Here is a 22,923-nt window from a genome sequence, read left to right as displayed (position 1 = left end):
AGTTTTATCTTAAAGAACCGATCTCTCCTCGTAGGGAGGATAGGGTGCTAGTTGCCGTTACATACATACATACATACTTTCTTAACCCTAACGACATTGAATTTATTAGTGATAAAGTTTCATCGCCATCTTTATCTATTTTTATAACCTCTTTTTATATTTCACAAGCATTCGACTTAATAATTTATGAGCATCATTTGTCTGCAATAAAAAATGTTTATCTTATCTTTCCGACAGGGATCTCTTTATTGTTATCCACTGACTCACTTGTCTCTACACCTTTACCTGTCCATGACTTTGCTGATGGTCTGAGAGAATTATCATTAAAGCAAGTAAGCTATATACGTATTTCACTAAATAGACAATTAGATCTTGTATTTGTTTTAGATCTGTCTGATGTTACGGTATCTAGAATTTGCGCACTTGTTGTCCCATAAGACCGGTATCATCCAACATTGATAATAACGATATCCCTTCCCTGCGTTGATACCCTGTCTCCTTTACTCCAACTGAAAGTAGATGCTTTCGTAAATGTGACTAATGAGCTAAACTACATGATTTCAAATATAATTGAAGAAATCTATACATTTCATGACTGTTCAAATAGACACGGAATGAATGCGTTCCAGATAGACTTCCTCCCAAGCTAAACAGGCCTCCTTGGCTCACCAATGCTCTGCAAAGACTATGAAACCTTAAAACAAACTCGTATAAAAAGTACAAAAAGTCGAGTAAGCCTTCCGATTATTTACGATCTGTGGTGGCTCGTACTAGTTTTAATGTTCTCAACAGTCATTGCTGTTCCGAAGTAATTAAACCGATGTACATTTAAATTTTCTAAGGAGCCAATGCATTGGCAATGCAGTTGTATAACTTTGTTAACGATAAGCGAAAGTCTTTGGCATTGCCTTCATCGGTATGTTTAAACTCAATTGAGGCATCTACGGAATTCGAAATTGCGGATTTATTTGGTCAAATTCTAACTAACTTTTATGTGATTGAGCAACTAAAACGACAACATATTCTCCTGGTCCATATGGACTTTCTGGGTGCGTGCCTAAATTTTTTGCCTTAACCATTAGTAAACCGATTTGTCTATTTCATCGTCTGTTATTCTAATTATCTAGAAAGTTCCTTTTATTAATCCACTCCACAAAGAGGTTTCGAAGGCAGATGTTCTAAACTGGAGGTTATTCTAAGTTGTCTGCAATTCCTAATGCATCTCAACGTATTATTACTTCTCATTGACAAGATTTGTGCTCCTCACTGATATCAACATGTCAAGATGGTTTAATTAAACGAAGTTTTACCACCGCTAACCTGCTCGAATTGACATCTGTTGTAATAGATGGAGTTAGCCAAAAATTTCAGAAAGTCAGATTTTAGTTAAGCCTTTGACTCTGCAAGCCACTCTCTTCTTTTATTCAAATTAGAACTGCTCGTATTTCCGAATAATCTGTTAACTTGGACTTCAAGTTATTTGAAAGGTAGTTCTCAGAGGATTATATATATATAAAAGCGCTGTTTCCAAGATGATCTACGTGGCATCATCTACCTCAGGGTAGTCATTTAGGCCCTGTTTGTGCCTAACCGAAATAGACACTTCTGCGTAACGCCGCGGGAGCGAGCACTTGTTGCTGGCACGGGGACGCTTTGATGGCAGGACGATCGCGGCGCGCCAATGGTAACGATGGTTACTGCGATGCCGGACCACAGGCGATGCTGAAACTGCGCTGAGGTTAAGCTAACGTAGGTTAGTTGAGATGGTGTATCATTACGAGCTATGTTCCCAGAGGTGGAATGTAGAACCGCGGTGTTATAAGTTGCGTTGACAACTGATTTATTCTTAATTTGATACATGCTTATAAAGTGAAATAATGAAATAAGATATGTTCTAGAGTGGTGGGTCAGCGTCCCGTTGAGACATATAATACGCTGATCAGCAATTCTCATCTGCAGTGGGTGCTACTAAGCGCCTGGTACTTATCCCGACTTGGCTACTGCTTGATTTGTTGGTGCTGGTGATGTTGAGCACCCTTGGGTACGAACAGGCCCTTTACTGTTTACTCTAATTATAAATAATCTTTTCTTTATCATAACTCACTCTCGTGTACTAATGTATCATCAGCATAAGCTTTGTTAAGCTTTGTTTATCATGTAATAATATAGTCTGGTTTCTGCTTGCTGTCAAATACTAATAGATTCCAGTAATGGTGTCAATTTAAATTTAAACTATCTTAAGTGCAACGTAGTACCCTAACGTTCATAAGATCTTCTCTGGACCGAATATGTTCAGTTAACGATTTTGGTGTCCTCCTGATTCCAAAACATAAATTTGGCTTCTTTATAACATCTACTCTAAATAAAGCTATGAGTGTTCTTGGGTTTGTAATTATTATTTACCTCCCTTGTGCGTACTAATTATTTTGTTCATCGGTTTGGAGTCCATAATATCAAGTCCACACTGACCGTATTGAGTCCGTACGAAAACAATTTATGTTTTTTGCCTTACGCGGTTTGAACTGGGATCAAAACGTCAGGTTACCTTCTTACTCGAGTAGATTGATGATTTGATTTTATTGATTAATTTGCATACTCTAGGAAATCGTAGAATAATTATTGGTATTATTTTCATGCACAATCTAATCAGAGGTGATATTGATTCCGTAGATTTGATATTCCGCCTAACCTTTAATGTTCCTGTTAGACTAACGCGCAACTACTATCCTATTAACTTGCCACGATGTACATCACATTTTAGTCTGCACTACATCCCTGTGTTGAAAACTAAAATTTGAACTCTTTTGCTTCAATCTTAGTTTCTCTTCGTTTTGCCCAGTCTTTTTTTGTTCTATATTCCTTCCTCGCGAGCCGTATTCGAACGAAGTGAAAAATGGGCTTGATAAGCGAAGCACGTACTTAATGTCATTGGGCCACTTGTTTGTAGTACAAACTTTGTACTGCTCTTAGTGCATCAACGATCAACAATATACAATATAACAAAACTAACACTAATGTCGACGGCCCCGACAACGAATGGTTTGATTGAAGAAATACCCTTCGAATAGTAAACTTGGTATTTTGTAAGTATGCGGTCTTACTTATGTGCCAGAGCAAGACAGCAGAATGTGGAGGCCACGAAGTCACAATGCACAAATAAAAATAAGAACAAATCGGGCGGCTTGGTAAATTAGTCTGAATTTCCAAAAATTTAAAATGTATAGTTCGTTGCGCTGCTCGGGGTATTAAGCCAACACACGCAGGCGCAAGTCAACATACGCAGACCAGTCAACGAACATACGCAGGCGCGAGTCAACATACGCAGGCAGCCAACCAACGTACGCTGGCGAGTGTCAGCATATGAGAGACAGTTTGCGAACCAAGGAGAAGAAAATACAAGTGCGACGATTTGAAAAGCGAACTAAAGTTGACCATTCTTGATGATATCAAAAAATTCTAATAGTGATTTAAAGTTCCCCTAGTACCAAAGCATATTTATCTAAATAAAAGATAGTCGGCTGTGCACAACAAAAATATAACTTACTGCGTCACTATTCTCTTGAATCCACAGGCATATGACGTCTTCTCTTAGGAGTCTTACAGCAGCATGAAGTGGATATTTTGTTTTGGTCTTAAGCAATTTAAACAACAAGGGTCCGGACATGTGCTCAAAGTCTTGCACTGTAAGGTCGTCCCAGTGTGTTGATATTATGTCAGAGCAATATTGCAACAGTGTTAAGGCAGCTACTTCTTCGGCAACACAATAAAATTGTATACAAGATCTTATTCCAACCGAAGCAACTAATGCCCGCTCACACATTCCTAAAAGAGATGGCAAACCAAATCGATGTGCGGCTCGAAGAAGATCCAAAGCTAGCCCGTCATGCTGCAAGTCAATTAGATCTGTGTAAATCCAACGCAAAAGCGCCAAAACAACATCCTCATTTAAATCACTCCAGTCCAGTTCTTGTATGCTGCCCAAGACATCATCTCCCCATTTTTCTGAGCGGGCATGAAGGACGATCTTATGTGCCGGAAATACTTTTGAATGCGTTCGGATGTAAATATCAGCATAAGTAGGACTTCCAAATAATAAAGCAACTGTCAAAGACAGTCGCGAGACAAAATTGCTGAGTCCGTCCGATAATTCTTCATTTCCTGATGTAGCAACAACTTCGTTATACTTTCGCTGCAATTCTGCATAGCTGCGCTGCTGTTTTGAATATTCTTCCTTTAACAATGTCAAATGTTTTTCCAATTTTTGAACTGAAGTAACGTCACTTCTGCCTTTAAATATATATTTAAAACAAACAATTAATTAATACAAGTTGTAAAGTAATCATGAAGTAATTACTATAATGAAGGAAACAAAATGCAACAGCAGCTGCGAGGTAACGCCCAAACTGGTGGTTGTGGCAACATTAGTTTTTTTTACGCAAAAATTATATTTAGTTTTTACCAAATAAAACAATATGTCTATATAAAAAAAAAATGCCAATAAAATCCTTGCGGATGACTCAAGTGCATCCAGTGTCGCCGTAGTGATCGCTAAAGCCTAACCAGAGCTGTAATTACATGTTTTATAAGGCCGCCATTTAGCTGAGTCGGAGTGATTACCGTAAGTAGGGGATGTGGCACCGTCAAATTGATTGCAAGGGTATAAAATGGGATATTATTGCTCCACAAGAGATGTTGAACAATCGTGTAACTCACTAACGGGAAAGATCATTAATCTGTAGCACGTCCGGTAATCTTAAATCGTATATGGGTTGTCTCAAACTCTGCAAATTGTAGCTACATTAAAAAGTAAATAAATTTTTTATTCACGTATCATTTTTACCATGAAATAATGTAACATTTATGCTGAAAAATATGTATTTTTCGGGATCTTGCCCTTTGAAAATTGAAAAGAATGATATGGCGACTAAAATAATTACGGGTAAGAGCGAAGAGACATATTTGACATCGTTATAAAATAATGGACTAGGGAGATATGTATTAAACATCAAAAATTAGTTAGCTTGAGCCGTCTGTGTGCATGAGTCCCTTAAAAGGAAACAAAGGTTCCCTAACATCACGGTCGTCACGAAAAACAACGAGGAATAAAAACTGACTATTTAATAGAGGTGTCAAAACATCGATGTATTAAGACATCGATGTTTTCGATGTTTTTCACCCAAAACATCGATGAAACATCGATGTTTTAAAAAACTAAAATTAAATTTTGGTAATTCTTAAATAGTCGGGCCGGAACGACCCGACTAATTAACAAAAATCCATATTTAGAGGGCGATGAATCATGAATTTTGGTGTAAAAATTATTTTGGGGACGCGCTTAGTTTAGCCAGGAGAAATTTTTAAAGTTTGACCAAATTGCACTTAAAAAACAGTTGGCGATCGCCGAAAACCAACAGCGGGCACGCACACAGACACACCACACACATAATTTTACGTTAATGTTAATGTTTTTGCTTTTTTCTTATTGTTTTTAATTTTTGTTTTTGTAGGTTTTGTTTTTAGTAATTTGCAATGATTTAAGTTGCATTTTACATGTGTGTTTTAAATAAACACCAATAACTGTAAGTGTGTCTTCACTTATACACAAAATATACATACATTTATGCTTATATGTGACAAGTATATAAATCATTTGAAATTTGCAACTCTTTAATGAATATTATGTAGCCCTGAAAAGGGTCGATTTGGTAAAGAGGCAAACTTTAAAAATTTCTCCTGGCCAAACTAAGCGCGTCCCCAAAATAATTTTTACACCAAAAATCTTGATTCATCGCCCTCTAAATACGGATTTTTGTTAATTAGTCGGGTAATGTTCTATCAAAAAATGAAAAAAAAATCTGCTCTTTTACGTACCTTTCCTTTGCCTTTTTTCTTAATAGTGACGGCACAGAAACATCGTTGGTTGAAAAAAAACATCGATGATTTAGAAAATTTCAAAAACATCGATGCATCGATGTTTTCATCGATGTTTTGACACCTCTACTATTTAACAAACAAGGCAGTAAGGAAGTTCGGTTACGATTGACATGTGCGTACTGAAGTGATAACGCATCACGCGTGTCTTTTCTTAAAAGTTTAGTGGAACGAGAAAAACAAGGTTAGTTAAATCCATTTGCTTAAATTAAATTAAAAAAAAAATAAATTATACACCTAACGGACATTTGAGTTGAATGTTTTTGTTATTTTGCTTATATCTTGCGAGTCACAAATGTCTTTTTCTTTAACTGGACTATTAACATAGATTTGTACGTCATCAGCTGATAAGTGTACATCACATTCGGACAGGACACTAGATCATTTACATGGATGACGAACATAAAAGGGCCAAACACTGATCCCTCTGGGATTCCACTTGAAATACTCGTATGTCTGAAATTGGATTATATTATTAACCGCGAAGACTGTTTGAAGTCTTTTAATCAGATAAGCTGCAGATAATATATTATATATATTTCTTCTTTTTTTTTGTACAAAGAATGTAATTCAAGAATCAAAGGAATTGCGATGATCAAAAAAAGTCAGGATAGTGACGTGATTTTGGTCGACGTGCTGGCGACTATTTTCAACAATGTCGGTTATGACCGTAATACAACTTTTTCAGACTATTTGTTGCGAAGTAAGGAATGGCTTTCTAAAAAACATTGAATCTGAACAGACATAAGGGTTTCAATAACTTTGAAAAGAAATGGTCAGATGAATCTGAAATATTTGCTAAGCTAAGTTTCTTATCAACGTTGTTCTAGTTCCAACCCAAATGTAATTAAGCTCGCTGTTCGACCTCTGTAACATCAGAAACAAACAGTTCAACTTTGGATACCGTTAAAACCACACGCTTCGATCACGACCAAGATCATTCATTTATCAAAGTCAAAGAATCAGTCAACTAGCAGCATGTCAGCCACAACAAGTCAAGCCGTCGGAAGCAGCGCCGTGGGAAGCCCACACGGAGCAAGATCGTTACGTCGAGGCGTTCGGGATTGGGACATCAAGAATCTCCGAATTAAGAACGGCGGTTGTCCAAGGGCACGCAAATCAAGAAACAGCGCAGAGGACATCGGCACCGACGCCAGCAGACAATACCGGCAGGCACGTCACCATCGCCGCGCGGAGCTCATTGGGGAGCGCAGGAACGTTCGTCTGCACTAGGCGTAAAACAAAGTGAAACGGCTAGGCAGCCTCCTGGCCTTGACTGTCAGAGCGAACTGATCGAGAACCTAGAGCAAGGAACAGGTTTATTGACTCGAAAGGCGTCGCCTTGGAGAGTAAGTCTGAGAACAGTGACGCTTCCCTAATCCGCAAGGCCGGTCTCTCTGCGAGTCTAAGGAGTGACAAGCGACCCCTAGGCAGCGCGTCGGCGAGCGAACAAAGGCGGGTCACTACGAGCATCCCGAGACACAGGAGCCAGCGGTCGTCAAGTCAACGCGTCGACAAGCCAGACTAGGAACATCAGCAGCCTGTGGAACGAGCGCGAGGAGATACCGATGCCAGCCCAGCCACACACTAGCTGTATTAACAGCACGAGAATAAAACCCACTGTTATTATTCGAACCCTGTGTTTCCTCACTGATTTAAGGGGCAGTCACGTCATATAAATTTGGAGGGACGAACAGACAATCTTCTAAGCTAGCCACACAAATCTCGTAACGAGCAGACACAAAAATCAGTTCGTTACATATGGCGCCCAACGTGATTGTCCCAACAGTGAGAGCAACACAATAAAAATGGGAAAGACGTGGATTTACCGCCTTACGAAGGAGAACTTCGCCCATGTCGCACAGAGGCTTAATATCGCCCTGGAGAGCAGGTTAAACGACATGAGGAAGGCACTTTCGGAATACTACTCAGAAACGAAGAACAACCGACAACTCGTCGACATCTGGGCCGAGCTGGAATCAACAAACCACGAAAGAGCGGACCCAAGCATCACGTTAACGAACGCTGAAGGGGACAACATAGTGGCAAACCTGAGCATTGACAACTTGCAAAAAGAGACCCACAGGAGATAGTCAAGCCAAGATAGAAAAACAGCAGCGCTGACCTCGCAAAGGAAAGTTCGCTAAACAGGTCCGTGAATTGTCGTTCAGGTTCGTCGGGCCGGAAAAACCATTTGAGTTACTAGAGCAGGTAGAATGCCGATGAGTACGAAGAACTCGAAAAAGAACGGGAACCGTTCGCACAGGAGAACAAATTCTCGAAGACCAAGTCGACATCACCAACGCAGGTCACATGCAGACGATGCGAAGATACCGACAACCAGGAGACACTGGGAAATGACCAATGGTCACCACCACACCGAGTCAGACGGTAGCAGGCAACAGACGCACCGCGCGAAGGCCAATAGACACCGCCCCAGCAGCAACAGAGACAGCCAGACAATACCTTGTGGAGGCCGCCAAGCAACACGCAGAGGCCACAAGATGCCACCCGTATCACAGACCCGCAGGAGGCCTGTCGAAAACGTGGTGGGATCGGACAGCTAGAGGGTGTCGAAACCAACGGCTGTGATTCTGCTGGATATGCAGCAAGGTGGGTTTTGGGAACAGGCCAGCGATATCAGGCGCAGAGAGGCGAGCGGGGATCGCACAATGCTAACTCTTCAAACTAACGGGCAAGCTTATCGAGGAGGTGCAGCAGTTGTTTGCAGCTGTGATGATTGGTGGAAACAGATACAAAGCCACAACCGACACCGGGGCAGTGGCAAGCTTCGTGAGCAAGGAACTGGCGCACAATCTTGCTGCTTTAGGAAAGATTACAACAACGAGACGGCAAGCTGGGTTGGCAGACGGAAGCTGCGGCGAAATAGATGCACAGCTCGAGGTGGAGGTCAAATTCTGCGACAAAGAACTGACCATAAGCCTGTTGACTTTACCAGGAGTAGTGGATCCGTTCGTGGATATATTATATATATATAGATATAAATGATTTTTTTAAAATGTTTAGAAACATGCATTTGAGCCATATTTTTTTTTTCAAACAAATTTTTTCTGACATTGTCACCTTCAAAAAATCATTAAAAATATAAGCAAAATGTTTTTGAAAAATTTCTTTTTGCAGTTACTATTATTTTTGTTTGAAGAAACATTTGCATCAAGTTTTCAAGTACTGAATGGGTTAAGAAAAGTATTGCATCATTCAAACGGCATTTCAATAACCTTTCCATTGATGTCAATGTTCACAACAAGTAAGTTCAAATTATGAGTTTATTTAACTTTTGTTTCGTCAAAATAATTTTTTTCGACCAGTGATGATGCTTAATCAGCAGCCACATCACTACAGTTACGAGCTTACGAGAATACATATAACCAGAAAACACGTATTGTTTGATACCAATTAGATTGGGAATAGCTTTTGTTTGTACCCAAGGGTGCTCAACTGACTAGCACCCAACAAATCAAGCAATAGCCAAGGTCTCACTAACTCACCGACTCAACGGAACACTGACCCGCCAATGCAGTCAGCACATTTTGAAGTGTAAGCCGAGCCAATTACGCAAACTGCCATTATCACAGTTCCCTGACGTACTCTAGAATGTAGCTTGTTTCAATAATCATTACACTAAACTTCCAAATAGTATACAAACATGCATCAATTTCAGAACAAATCCGCGTTTCTACGTCCTACCTCTGGAAATATATATATACTATCTCAACTAGCAGCTAACCACGTTAGCTCAACCTCAACGCAGTTTCCGCATCGCCTGTGGTCCGACTTCGTAATATACTATCTCAACTAGCAGCTAACCACGTTAGCTCAACCTCTGTCTACTTTGGTAAGGCCTAAACATTGGTGACCCCGACGTGATCCTTTACCAACAAAGGATCACACTCCAGCAACCTCCTTCCCACCAAAAGCTGAACCTCTGACTGGTGAGAAGACCCGTTAAGTTCACTTCATGCACCCGCCCTGGAAACCATAGCTCATCCAGCTTCACAGGATACTCAGCTTCATCCAGCTTCACAGGATACGCATCCAGCGTCACAAGATCGTCAGCTTCATCCAGCTTCACAGGATTCACAGTTTCATCCAGCTTCACAGGACGGACACACAGCTTCAAACGGCTTCACAGGAATCTTCGTTTCCAAGACACACAATACTACTTCATTTATAGAGGAAACAAGTCACACAAGAATCGATTTACACAATCGATTACTAGACAACGAAAATGAGCTACAAGTACAGATCCAACAGCTTATAAAGAATTATGGCAAGGATTCGGTCAAACGACACCACCGAGACGGCTATTACTCCGTTAAGCTAAGTCAGTTAAACGATCTCTGGCAGCAGTTTTGCGACCTAGATGAAGAAGTCCAACAAGCGGCATTTCCCACTGGAAGTGAGTACTCTTCACGACTAGGAGCTGTTAAGCTGGTCAAAAAATATCAGAAAATCTTCCTGGACAACATGCCGACTGGAAGCGGACTTCTAAAGACCCCCAGACGAACTTACTTACACGGTGATCCGACAGTTTCAGAGAAGATGCAACGAATTGGAATCATCATTAACATTAGTCTCGATTGACCCAACCGTTACCCCAGACCTACAAAGGCACCTGGATCTCCATTGGGCGTTACTGAGGCAAGTCCACGAGGAATTGGGTAGCACGCCTGGGGCCGCAGCTCTGGCAGAAGCAGAGATACCACGGCCACGGTTCCATGATCTCTTTGTGGAGTTACTACATAATAAGTCACATTCAACCAGTCAAAAATTACATATTCTACAGAGCTCGCTTCGTAATGAAGCGAGGAACGTCTTGACAGACACAGCCTTCTCACAGGGTGGCTATGACGACACATGGTTGCGACTGAAGGCCAGGTACCAGAACGGAAAGATACTAGTATTCGCCGCTATAGCAAAAACGGTTGACTATAAGCCTATAGACGGCTCCTCGCGTCCACTAAGAGCCTTACATAACACTATCAAAAACTTAATGAGTACTCTTAAAAACCTCGATGTCAGCACGAAATCCTGCAATTCACAACGAAGAGAGCTGTATGATTTGTCACCTAGGACCACATCATCTTAGAGCATGAAGCCGTTCTCAGGAAGGAGACCCCAAAAAACGGCCATTATTGAAGTAGGACATTCACAAATTCTTTGCCTACAGCTCATAAGGTTGAAAACTGTGGATCACCGGCCACTTGTCGAGTCTGCCAGCAACGGCATAATTCACTGTTACACCAAGGACCGATTAGCAATCCAGTGGCCGGTGCAGCAACCATTTCAGGCTACGACAACCCTAGAGGATATACTCTGCTCGCGACCGCCAAGGTAGGATGGCAGATCTGCTATCTCTTAAGGAAATTTCGTCACCGATTGAAATATCTGGAATCGGAGGAAATATAACAACAGCAATTAGATCAACACTAAAGCTCTTATCAGTTACATCAGGTTTTGAAACACTAATAGAGGTATTTATTATTCCCACAGTCATTACAGACCAACCGTCAGTACCGATTGCGACCGATCTTAATGTTCCCGAGGGACTGCCGTTAGCAGATTCTGACTTTCGGCAACCTGGACCCATTGACCTAACCTTTGGGGTTGATGTATATTCTCGTGTAATAACCGGTAAACTTCTTGAACTAGGACCTAATAAACCTTTGGCACAAGGCACAAGGCATGGTTATGTAATCACAGGTTATCTCAGTAAAGAAACCTCATCTGATACGGAAATCACCCCTGTTCTGGTAGAAGACAGGGGTGATCTTGCATGACCGAATGCTGCTTATGAGCCAAAGAAAGATAAAAATCATTTAATAATCATTTCGATATAGAAGATAGCAAACGGCTGAATGAGATTTCACTCGATGAAAAACGGATTCATTAAACGAACTTAGCATTGATGGATCATAAAATAAAAGAGCCTATAGTTAATCAAGAACTAGCGACACTGACTCATCCGATCGAGAATAATAGATAATAGTCCATTGCAGCTGACTGAACTTTTCACTACAAGAGAAAAACCAATTAATGCAGAACCGACTACTCATCAATTTAAAACCTTTAAGATGTCTGACTTTTGTATAACATTTCTAGACTTAACCAAGAAATATCTAAGTTTTGTTGCAGAACGTCCACATACCATAGACGTGCCAAATGATCAAGTTCTACGAGGGCACAATTTTAGTCCCCACGGTAATGTCAATTTTATCGCAAAGGGGAGTGTTAAGCAGCATCAAGAAGATGTGAAGGACCTGAATTACAAACATGAACCGCAGTCGAAGGAAAGGTCCACCTTGGTCAATGATTTGTTAGGTGCTTCCTATAGAATTCGGTCAAGGGCTGACCGACATCACGACTTAATTGAGGGTGCCCCTCAATGGGAGGGAGAATGTTCGCACCCAAAGGTACTCAACATGACCACACCCAACAAATCAAGCAGTAGCCAAGTTGGGAACAGTACCAGGCCCTCAGTAGCACTCACTGTAGACTAACTCACCGTCTCACCGACTCAACGGCTCACTGACCCGCCAATGCAGTCAGCACATGTTGAGTTGCAGTGCCAGTACCAGGCATTCAGAAGCACCCACTTCATATGAGAATTGCTGATCAGCATATTAAATCTCTCACTAACTCACCGTCTCACCGACTCACCGTCTCACAGACTCAACGGCACACTGACGCACCAATGCAGTCAGCACATGTTGCAGTTTAGCTGAGCCAACTGCACCATAATCATAATTCCCTGACCTACTTTAGAATATAGCTTATTTCAGTAATCACTACACTAAGCTTCCGTGTTCCAAGTAGTATATAAGCAGGTATCAAATAAAGAATAAATCAGTTATCAACACACCTCTTAACTCCACGGCTCTACTTCCTACATCTGGGAATAGGGCTCGTAATACATTATCTCAACTAGCAGCTAACCACGTTAGCTCACCCTCAGCGCAGCTCCAGCATCGCCTGTGGTCCGGCATCGCAGTAACCATTGTTACCATTGCCGCGACGCGATCGTCCTGCCATCAAAGCGTCCCCGTGCCAGCGGCAAGTGCTCATTACCCCCTTGTCCCGCGGTGTGACCCGGAAGTGTTGACTTCGGTTAGGCACAAACATTGGTGACCCCGACGTGATCCTTTAACAACAAAGGATCACACTCAAGCAACCCCCTTCCCACTAAAGGACTCACAGCTTTATCCAGCTTCACAGGATACGCTTCTTCTTCCAGCGTCACAGGAACTTCAGCTTCATCCAGCTTCACAGGATACGCTTCTTCTTCCAGCGTCACAGGAACTTCAGCTTAATCCAGCTTCACAGGATACGCTTCTTCTTCCAGCGTCACAGGAACTTCAGCTTATTCCAGTTTCACAGGATTCGCTTCTTCTTCCAGCGTCACAGGAACTTCAGCTTAATCCAGCTTCACAGGATACGCTTCTTCTTCCAGCGTCACAGGAACTTCAGCTTAATCCAGCTTCACAGGATACGCTTCGTCTTCCAGCGTCACAGGAACTTCAGCTTAATCCAGCTTCACAGGATACGCTTCTTCTTCCAGCGTCACAGGAACTTCAGCTTAATCCAGCTTCACAGGATACGCTTCGTCTTCCAGCGTCACAGGAACTTCAGCTTAATCCAGCTTCACAGGATTCGCATCTTCTTCCAGCGTCACAGGAACTTCAGCTTAATCAAGCTTCACAGGATACGCTTCTTCTTCCAGCGTCACAGGAACTTCAGCTTAATCCAGCTTCACAGGATTCGCTTCTTCTTCCAGCGTCACAGGAACTTCAGCTTCATCCAGCTTCACAGGATACGCTTCTTCTTCCAGCGTCACGGGAACTTCAGCCTCATCCAGCTTCACAGGATACTCAGCTTCATCCAGCTTCACAGGATACTCAGCTTCACCCAGCTTCACAAGATTCTTTGTTTCCAAGACATACAATATGTCTACTTCATTCATTGAGGAAACAAGTCACACAAGAATCGATTTACACAATCGATTACTAGACACCCAAAACGAGCTGCAAGGGAAAATCCAACAGCTCATTAAGAACAATGGCAAGGATTCTGCCGACCGACGCCACCGAGACGGCTATTATTCCGGTAAGCTAAATCAGTTAAACGATCTCTGGCAGCAGTTTTGCGACCTAGATGAAGAAGTCCAGCAAGCGGCATTACCCACTGGAAGTGAGTACTCTTCACGATTAGTAGCACTTAAGGAGCTGGTCGAAAAATATCAGAATATCTTTCTGGACAACATGCCGACTGGAAGCGGGCTTCCAAAGGCCCCGAGACGAACGTCGGCTAACATCAAGATCACAACAAGAGATCGAGTCAAAGGAGATTCCGCAATTGACACGGTGATCCGACAGTTGCAGAGAAGATGCAACGAATTGGAGTCATCATTAACATTAGCCTCGAACGCCCCAACCGTCACCCCAGCCCTACAAAGGCACCTGGATCTCCATTGGGCGTTACTGAGGCAAGCCCACGACGAATTGGACAGCACACCTGGGGCCGCAGCCCTGGCAGAAGCAGAGCTAGCTCAATTCCACACATTATACGAGGAATACGAAATGAACTTGCTTCGAGAAAACGACTCGCCAATGAGCCTAAACTTGGCACTTCCGCCAATTAGCATTCCGGAGTTCAACGGCGAGTATCTAGACTGGCCACGGTTCCATGATCTCTTTGTGGAATTGGTACATAATAAACCATATTCGGCCAGTCAAAAACTACATATTTTACAGAGTTCGCTTCGTGGTGAAGCGAAAAACGTCTTGACAGACACAGCCTTCTCACAGGGTGGCAATGACGATACCTGGTTGCGTTTAAGGGCCAGGTACCAGAACGGAAAAATACTAGTATTCGCCGCAATTGCAAAAATTATTGACCATATGCCTATAGACGGCTCCTCGCGCCAACTAAGGGCCTTACATGACACTATAAAAAACTCAATGAGTACTCTTAAAAACCTCGATATCAGCACAAAATCCTGGGATCCAATCCTGTGTTTTCTTATCAGAAGAAAACTAGACCAGCAGTCTCTAGCTGCTCTAGAAAATTCAGCAGATGCACCAACGGAAATTCCAACGTTATGGAGTGTACTGACGTTTATTGAGCGGCGCGCTTGCATGCTGGAGACAATAAGCGCTCAACCTACAGCAACACTCCGCCATCAGTCAGTTCACAACGAAGAGAGCTGTAAGATTTGTCACCTAGGACAACATAATCTTAGAGCATGTAGCCGTATCCAGCAAATGGAACCCAAAGCACGGCGTCAAGCCATTATTCAAGTAGGAGCATGCACAAATTGTTCGTCTACAGCTCATAAGGTTGAAAACTGTGGATCACCGACCACTTGTCGAGTCTGCCAGCAATGGCATCATTCACTGTTACACCAAGGACCGACTAGCAATCCAGTGGCCGGCGCAGTAACCATTGCAGGCTACGACAACGTAGGAGGATATACTCTGCTCGCGACCGCCAAGGTCTCATTACAAGGGCCAAACGGTCAATTACAAACATGTCGCGCTATAATAGATGGTGGATCACAGGTGAATCTTATCTCAAGGAGAATGTCAGATCTGCTATCTCTTAAGGAAAGGGCACATCAGGGTTTGAAAAACTATTAGAGGTATTTATTATGCCCACAGTCATTACAGACCAACCGTCAGTACCGATTACAACCGATCTTAATATTCCCGAGGGACTGCCATTAGCAGATCCTGACTTTCGGCAACCAGGACCCATTGACCTAACCTTAGGGGCTGAGGTGTATTCTCGTGTAATAACCGGTGAACTTCTTGAACTAGGACCTAATAAACCTTTGGCACAAGGCACTAGGCTTGGTTATGTAATCACAGGTTATCTCAATAAAGAAACCTCATCTAATACGGAAATCAACCCTATTCTGGTAGAAGGCAGAGGTGATTTTGCAGGACCGAACGCTGCTTATGAGCCAACAAAAGATAAAAATCCGATGAATATAGAACCGACTTCTCATCAATTTAAAACCTACAAGAAGGCTGACTTTGGTTCAACATGTCCAAACCTAACCAAGAAATATCTTAGTTTTATTGCAGAATGTCCACATACCATAGACGTGCCAAGTGATCAAGTTCTACGAGAGCACAATTTCAGTCCCCACGGTAATGTCAATTTTATCGCAAAGGGGAGTGTTAAGCAGCATCAAGAAGATGTGAAGGACCTGAATCACAAACCGCAGTTGAAGGAAAGATCTACCTTGGTCAATGATTTGTTAGGTGCTTCCTATACAATTCGGTCAAGGGCTGACCAACATCACGACTTAATTGAGGGTACCCCTCAATGGGGGGGAGAATGTTCGTACCCAAAGGTACTCAACATGACCACACCCAACAAATCAAGCAGTAGCCAAGTTGGGAACAGTACCAGGCGCTCAGTAGCACCCACTGCATATGAGAATGGCTGATCAGCATATTATATGTCTCACTAACTCATCGTCTCACCGACTCAACGGCACACTGACCGGCCAATGCAGTCAGCACAGTGTCTGCCGAGCCAACTACACAAACTGCTACCATAATCAAAACTCCCTGACCTACGTACCTACTTTAGAATATAGCTCATTCACTAATCATTACACTAAACTTCCGTGTTCCAAGTAGTATATAAACATGTACCAAATGAAGAATAAATCAGTTATCAACACACCTCTTAACTCCGAGGTTCTACTTCCTACATCTGGGAATAGGGCTCGTAATACACTATCTCAACTAGCAGCTAACCACGTTAGCTCACCCTCAGCGCAGCTCCAGCATCGCCTGTGGTCCGGCATCGTAGTAACCATTGTTACCATTGCCGCGACGCGATCGTCCTGCCATCAAAGCGTCCCCGTGCCAGCGACAAGTGCTCATTACCCCCTTGTCCCGCGGTGTGACCCGGAAGTGTCTACTTCGGTTAGACACAAACAAATAAGATCCTTGTCACTAGTTAAATGTTCCTTACCTGTTAGTGTGCGTCTTCTAATTGCGAAGTCTTGTATAATACCCACACTCGTCTATGTTCTAGAGATCTATGTAAATTGTGTTGTAGCAATTCAACATAAGCTGAAAATAGCATACAATAGTATTGCGCGTTTTATATTTAGTTTGCATAGATCTGACCATGTAACTCAATTTGTTTAAAAGATCTTTGATATAAGCTTGGCAGATTATATAAAAAGTTGAACAATAATCTTTTTACACAAAGTTATATACACCAGAGAGCCATCATAATTATTTGAAAAATTACAATTCTCCAGATCTACAAGAACAAAGAATATTATCTGCATCCGACACAGGTTTCTGCTTTCAATCAGACAATTTTTAATAAATACGTTTAGAACGTGGAACGAGCTTCCCAACTGCATAAAAGAAACTAGGAGCGCAACACTATTTAAGACAAAACTTCTCCCACACCTAAAAAATAGCAGTTCTAGTCTGTTATAAGGTATCATATCCTATCTTAACATTCCGACTTATCGCCCAAAACCTTTTCCTCAGGTTTTTTAATTTCGATTTGTCATTCAAAAAGAAGTGTCTACTTCGGTTAGGCACAAACATTGGTGACCCCGACGTGATCCTTTAACAACAAAGGATCACACTCAAGCAACCCCCTTCCCACTAAAGGACTCACAGCTTTATCCAGCTTCACAGGATACGCTTCTTCTTCCAGCGTCACAGGAACTTCAGCTTCATCCAGCTTCACAGGATACGCTTCTTCTTCCACTGTCACAGGAACTTCAGCTTAATCCAGCTTCACAGGATACGCTTCTTCTTCCAGCGTCACAGGAACTTCAGCTTAATCCAGCTTCACAGGATACGCTTCGTCTTCCAGCGTCACAGGAACTTCAGCTTAATCCAGCTTCACAGGATTCGCATCTTCTTCCAGCGTCACAGGAACTTCAGCTTAATTCAGCTTCACAGGATACGCTTCTTCTTCCAGCGTCACAGGAACTTCAGCTTAATCCAGCTTCACAGGATTCGCTTCTTCTTCTAGCGTCACAGGAACTTCAGCTTCATCCAGCTTCACAGGATACGCTTCTTCTTCCAGCGTCACGGGAACTTCAGCCTCATCCAGCTTCACAGGATACTCAGCTTCATCCAGCTTCACAGGATACTCAGCTTACCCCAGCTTCACAAGATTCTTTGTTTCCAAGACATACAATATGTCTACTTCATTCATTGAGGAAACAAGTCACACAAGAATCGATTTACACAATCGATTACTAGACACCCAAAACGAGCTGCAAGGGAAAATCCAACAGCTCATTAAGAACAATGGCAAGGATTCTGCCGACCGACGCCACCGAGACGGCTATTATTCCGGTAAGCTAAATCAGTTAAACGATCTCTGGCAGCAGTTTTGCGACCTAGATGAAGAAGTCCAGCAAGCGGCATTACCCAGTGGAAGTGAGTACTCTTCACGATTAGTAGCACTTAAGGAGCTGGTCGAAAAATATCAGAATATCCTTCTGGCCAACATGCAGACTGGAAGCGGGCTTCCAAAGGCCCCGAGACGAACGTCGGCCAACATCAAGATCACAACAAGAGATCAAGTCAAGGGAGATTCCGCAATTGACACGGTGAGCCGACAGTTGCAGAGAAGATCCAACGAATTGGAGTCATCATTAACATTAGCCTCGAACGCCCCAAGTGTCACCCCAGCCCTACAAAGGCACCTGGATCTCCATTGGGCGTTACTGAGGCAAGCCCACGACGAGTTGGATAGCACACCTGGGGCCGCAGCTCTGGCAGAAGCAGAGCTAGCCCAATTCCACACATTATACGAGGAATACGAAATGAACCTGCTACGAGAAAACGACGCGCCAATGAGCTTAAGCTGGGCACTTCCGCCAATTAGCATTCCGGAGTTCAACGGCGATTATCTAGACTGGCCACGGTTCCATGATCTCTTTGTGGAATTGGTACATAACAAACCATATTCGGCCAGTCAAAAACTACATATTCTACAGAGTTCGCTTCGTGGTGAAGCGAGGAACGTCTTGACAGACACAGCCTTCTCACAAGGTGGCTATGACGACACCTGGTTGCGGTTGAAGGCCAGGTACCAGAACGGCAAAATACTAGTATTCGCCGCCATAGCAAAAATTATTTACCATACGCCTATAGACGGTTCCTCACGCCAACTAAGGGCATTACATGACACTATAAAATACTCAATGAGTACTCTTCAAAACCTCGATATCAGCACAAAATCCTGGGATCCAATCCTGTGTTTTCTTATCAGAAGAAAACTAGACCAGCAGTCTCAAGCTGGAAAATTCAGCGGATGCACCAACGGAAATTCCAACGTTAAGGAGTGTATTGACGTTTATTGAGCGGCGCGCCTGCATGCTGGAGACGATAAGCGCTCAACCTACAGCAACACTTCGCCATCAGTCAGTTCACAACAAAGAGAGCTGTAAGGTTTGTCACCTAGGACAACATAGTCTTAGAGCATGTAGCCGTGTCCAGCAAATGGACCCCAAAGCACGGCGCCAAGCAATTATTCAAGTAGGAGCATGCACAAATTGTTTGTCTACAGCTCATAAGGTTGAAAACTGTGGATCACCGACCACTAGTCGAGTCTGCCAGCCACGGCATCATTCACTGTTACACCAAGGACCGACTAGCAATCCAGTGGCCGGCGCAGTAACCATTGCAGGATACGACAACGTAGGAGGATATACTCTGCTCGCGACCGCCAAGGTCTCATTACAAGGGTTAAACGGTCAATTATAAACATGTCGCGCTGTAATAGATGGTGGATTACAGGTGAATCTTATCTCAAGGAGAATGGCAGATCTGCTATCTCTTAAAAAAAGGTCACCGATTGAAATATCTGGAATCGGAGGAAAGATATCAACAGCAATTAGATCAACACTAAAGCTCTCATCATGTACATCAGGGTTTGAAAAACTATTAGAGGTATTTATTATGCCCACAGTCATTACAGACCAACCGTCAGTACCGATTACAACCGATCTTAATATTCCCGAGGGACTGCCGTTAGCAGATCCTGACTTTCGGCAACCAGGACCCATTGACCTAACTTTAGGGGTTGAAGTATTTTCTCGTGTAATTACCAGTGAACGTCTTGAACTAGGACCTAATAAACCTTTGGCACAAGGCACAAGGCTTGGTTATGTAATCACAGGTTATCTCAATAAAGAAACCTCATCTGATACGGAAATCAAGCCTATTCTGGTAGAAGGCAGAGGTGAATTTGCAGGACCGAACGCTGCTTATGAGCCAACGAAAGATAAAAGTCCGATGAATATAGAACCGACTTCTCATCAATTTAAAACCTACAAGAAGGCTGACTTTGGTTCAACATTTCTAAACTTAACCAAGAAATATCTTAGTTTTGTTGCAGAACGTCCACATACCATAGACGTGCCAAATTATCAAGTTCTTTGAGGGCAGCATTTTAGTCCCCACGGTAATGTCAATTTTATCACAAAGGGGAGTGTTAAGCAATATCAAGAAGGTATGAAAGACCTTAATCACAAACATGAACCTCCCCCGCTGAAGGAAGGATCCTCCACGGTCCGTGATTTGTTAGGTGCCGAACGACATCACGCCTTAATGGAGGATACCCGTCAATGGGGAGGAGAATGTTCGTACCCAAAAGTGCCCAACATGACCAGCACCCAACAAATCAAGCAGTAGCCAAGTTGGAAACAGTACCAGTCGCTCAGTAACTCACCGTCTCAACGGTACTTTGACCCGCCAATGCAGGCAGCACATTTTGCAGTGTCAGCCGAGCGAACTACGCAAACTGCTACCATAATAAAAACTCGCTAACCTACCTACCTACCTACTTTAGATAAAGTAGATAAGTTAGATTAGATAAATCGAAGTCAAATTTATGTCTTTTGTCAACAGACTGTCGCTCCAATAATCTTTTTTTATTTTACATTAAAATTACATCGATCGCAAGAATTATTCATTACTTTTTTTTCATTTTCAAAAATTAACGAGCTGTTTTTATTAGCATTAAATTCTCAAATAAGTTTAAATATACATCAATTTTTCTTTTTTTAATTAATGAGTTGTTTTTATTAGCGTTAAATTTTCAATTTTAATGATAATTAGTAAGTAATAATAATGCTTATTGACACAACACTGCTTATTTTGAAACATTTATCATGTTGCTGTGAAACGTCAGCCAGAGGCTTACCAAATGGGGGGATATTCAGAAGCGTCGGCACTCCGACAGTCAGCATTTTTATGTAGGTTTGTTGTCGGATATGATTTATAAGACTAGAAATGTTTAAATGTATTGTCCTATGTTGAATAAAATAAAATTAAGAAACATACTTTTTAAAAAAGTTACACCGATCTAAAATCTCGATTTGCTTTTGAATTGATGAGCAACTGCTGTTCATGTCAGCTGTTACCGAATGACGGATGGTGGATATGCTCTGTCGGAATCGAAGTTTCACATTTGTCAAATATTCCAACTGACTTACACGGACTCTAGACTCCTTGGAAAGGAGCTTACAGGTAGTATCTTCAAATTAGTGTTTTGAAACACCTATATTGCAATACTTGTGCACAACACTATTTTTTTACATAAGAAAAATGCTTGTGACTGTCCACTGTATGCTTTACGTATATTTTATTGGATTTGTTATAGCACACAAATAGAACAAATAAAGAGTTGACGAATCAAAAAGAAAAAATGCAGAATCTCGGGGTGAAGCAAATGAGTTAAGATTTTAGTTTTTAATACAAATTAAGGAACAAATTAAACTAAGATCCGGACTCAGAGGGTACCTTTTAAAAGCTCCATTTCTAACCTTATTAACGTAATCTCTGGTTTTTCGCAAGGAAGCCACCTAGGACCTCATCTGTTTGGAATTTTCATAAATGACTTGCCTCTAGTAGTTCTCTCCTCTCAGATTATTATGAATGCTGATGACGAAAATGCCCATTTGAACAATTTGCATTTTTGGTGCTGTTTTTAAAAAACACTAAATGTAACTTTATGTCCTTTTATCGGAAGAATCTTTTCCTCACAAGATGTATTATTGAGTCGAGTGATCTTGAACGCTTAAATTCCGTTACAGACCTTGGAGTCTTCTTTAATTACAACTTAAACTTCACTGATCACAGTGGCATCATAGTTAGTAAAGGAAACAAACTTTAGCCTTTGTCAAACGTTGGTTAAAGAAATTTGAGGACCCCTATAACACGAAACATATATTTTCTTGGTTCGTCCAATCCTTGAATACTGCTCGTGTATTTGGTCCCCTCAATATGCAATGTATAAAGACCTTATCGAGTCGGCACAGAAACAAATCCTTTTGTTTGAATTACGGGGGTTAGGCTGGGACACACATGGTCACCTACCATCTAACGTGGATAGACTGCGTCTACTAAACCTGCACTCCGTCAAGGAACGAAGGACCCTCCATGGTGTTGTTGCTTCACAAATTAATCACTGGACTTGTAAATTCAAGTACCTTCTTGGTCAAATACAGTTCTCCATCCCTGTAAGGTCAACTCGTTACATTCGACCTATTAACCTACAAATTTTATAAGACTAATTTTGAGTTACATGATCCGATTCGCGTTTTATGTTCGCGATAAATGAAGTGTATTTTTCATGTTCACTAAATGCTGTGTAAATTTGAATGTAACAAACATAATGTGAGACGGGTACTTGTTTATGGTGGCAGATATTTGCTTGGATTTTGGATTTTGGAGATAAATAATAATTTGGTACTATAAGGGTCATCAAATTCACGTAAATCATCTTGGAAACAGCGTTTTATATATAACTCTCTAAGTTCTACCATTAAAATCACTTAAAGTCCAACAAAAACAATGTTAGCGAGGACAAGCGTTCCAAATGAGAAATAATAATGATAATAATAATCAAATTTTTTAGGAATGGCAGACAATTTAAAAATACCTCTACCATTTTACACATCCACAT

General features: G+C 41.9%; 1 protein-coding gene across 2 annotated transcripts in view; it reads right to left on the bottom strand.

Annotated features, from left to right (window-relative positions):
* The window catches only part of LOC108015673 (retrovirus-related Pol polyprotein from transposon gypsy), a 98,609-nt gene that overhangs the window by 20,918 nt on the left and 54,768 nt on the right, over positions 1-22,923 (bottom strand). For both annotated transcript variants that reach the window (XM_017082184.3, XM_065868498.1), the window contains exon 2: positions 3,545-4,287. In XM_017082184.3, the coding sequence (XP_016937673.3) occupies positions 3,545-4,287 (743 nt within the window). The remainder of the gene's footprint in view (positions 1-3,544; positions 4,288-22,923) is intronic.

The sequence above is a fragment of the Drosophila suzukii genome, chromosome 3 (genome assembly GCF_043229965.1).
Source record: "Drosophila suzukii chromosome 3, CBGP_Dsuzu_IsoJpt1.0, whole genome shotgun sequence".
Lineage (NCBI taxonomy): Eukaryota > Metazoa > Arthropoda > Insecta > Diptera > Drosophilidae > Drosophila > Drosophila suzukii.
Note: the sequence above shows the minus strand (reverse complement) of the source record. Positions and strands in the feature narration are given on the sequence as shown.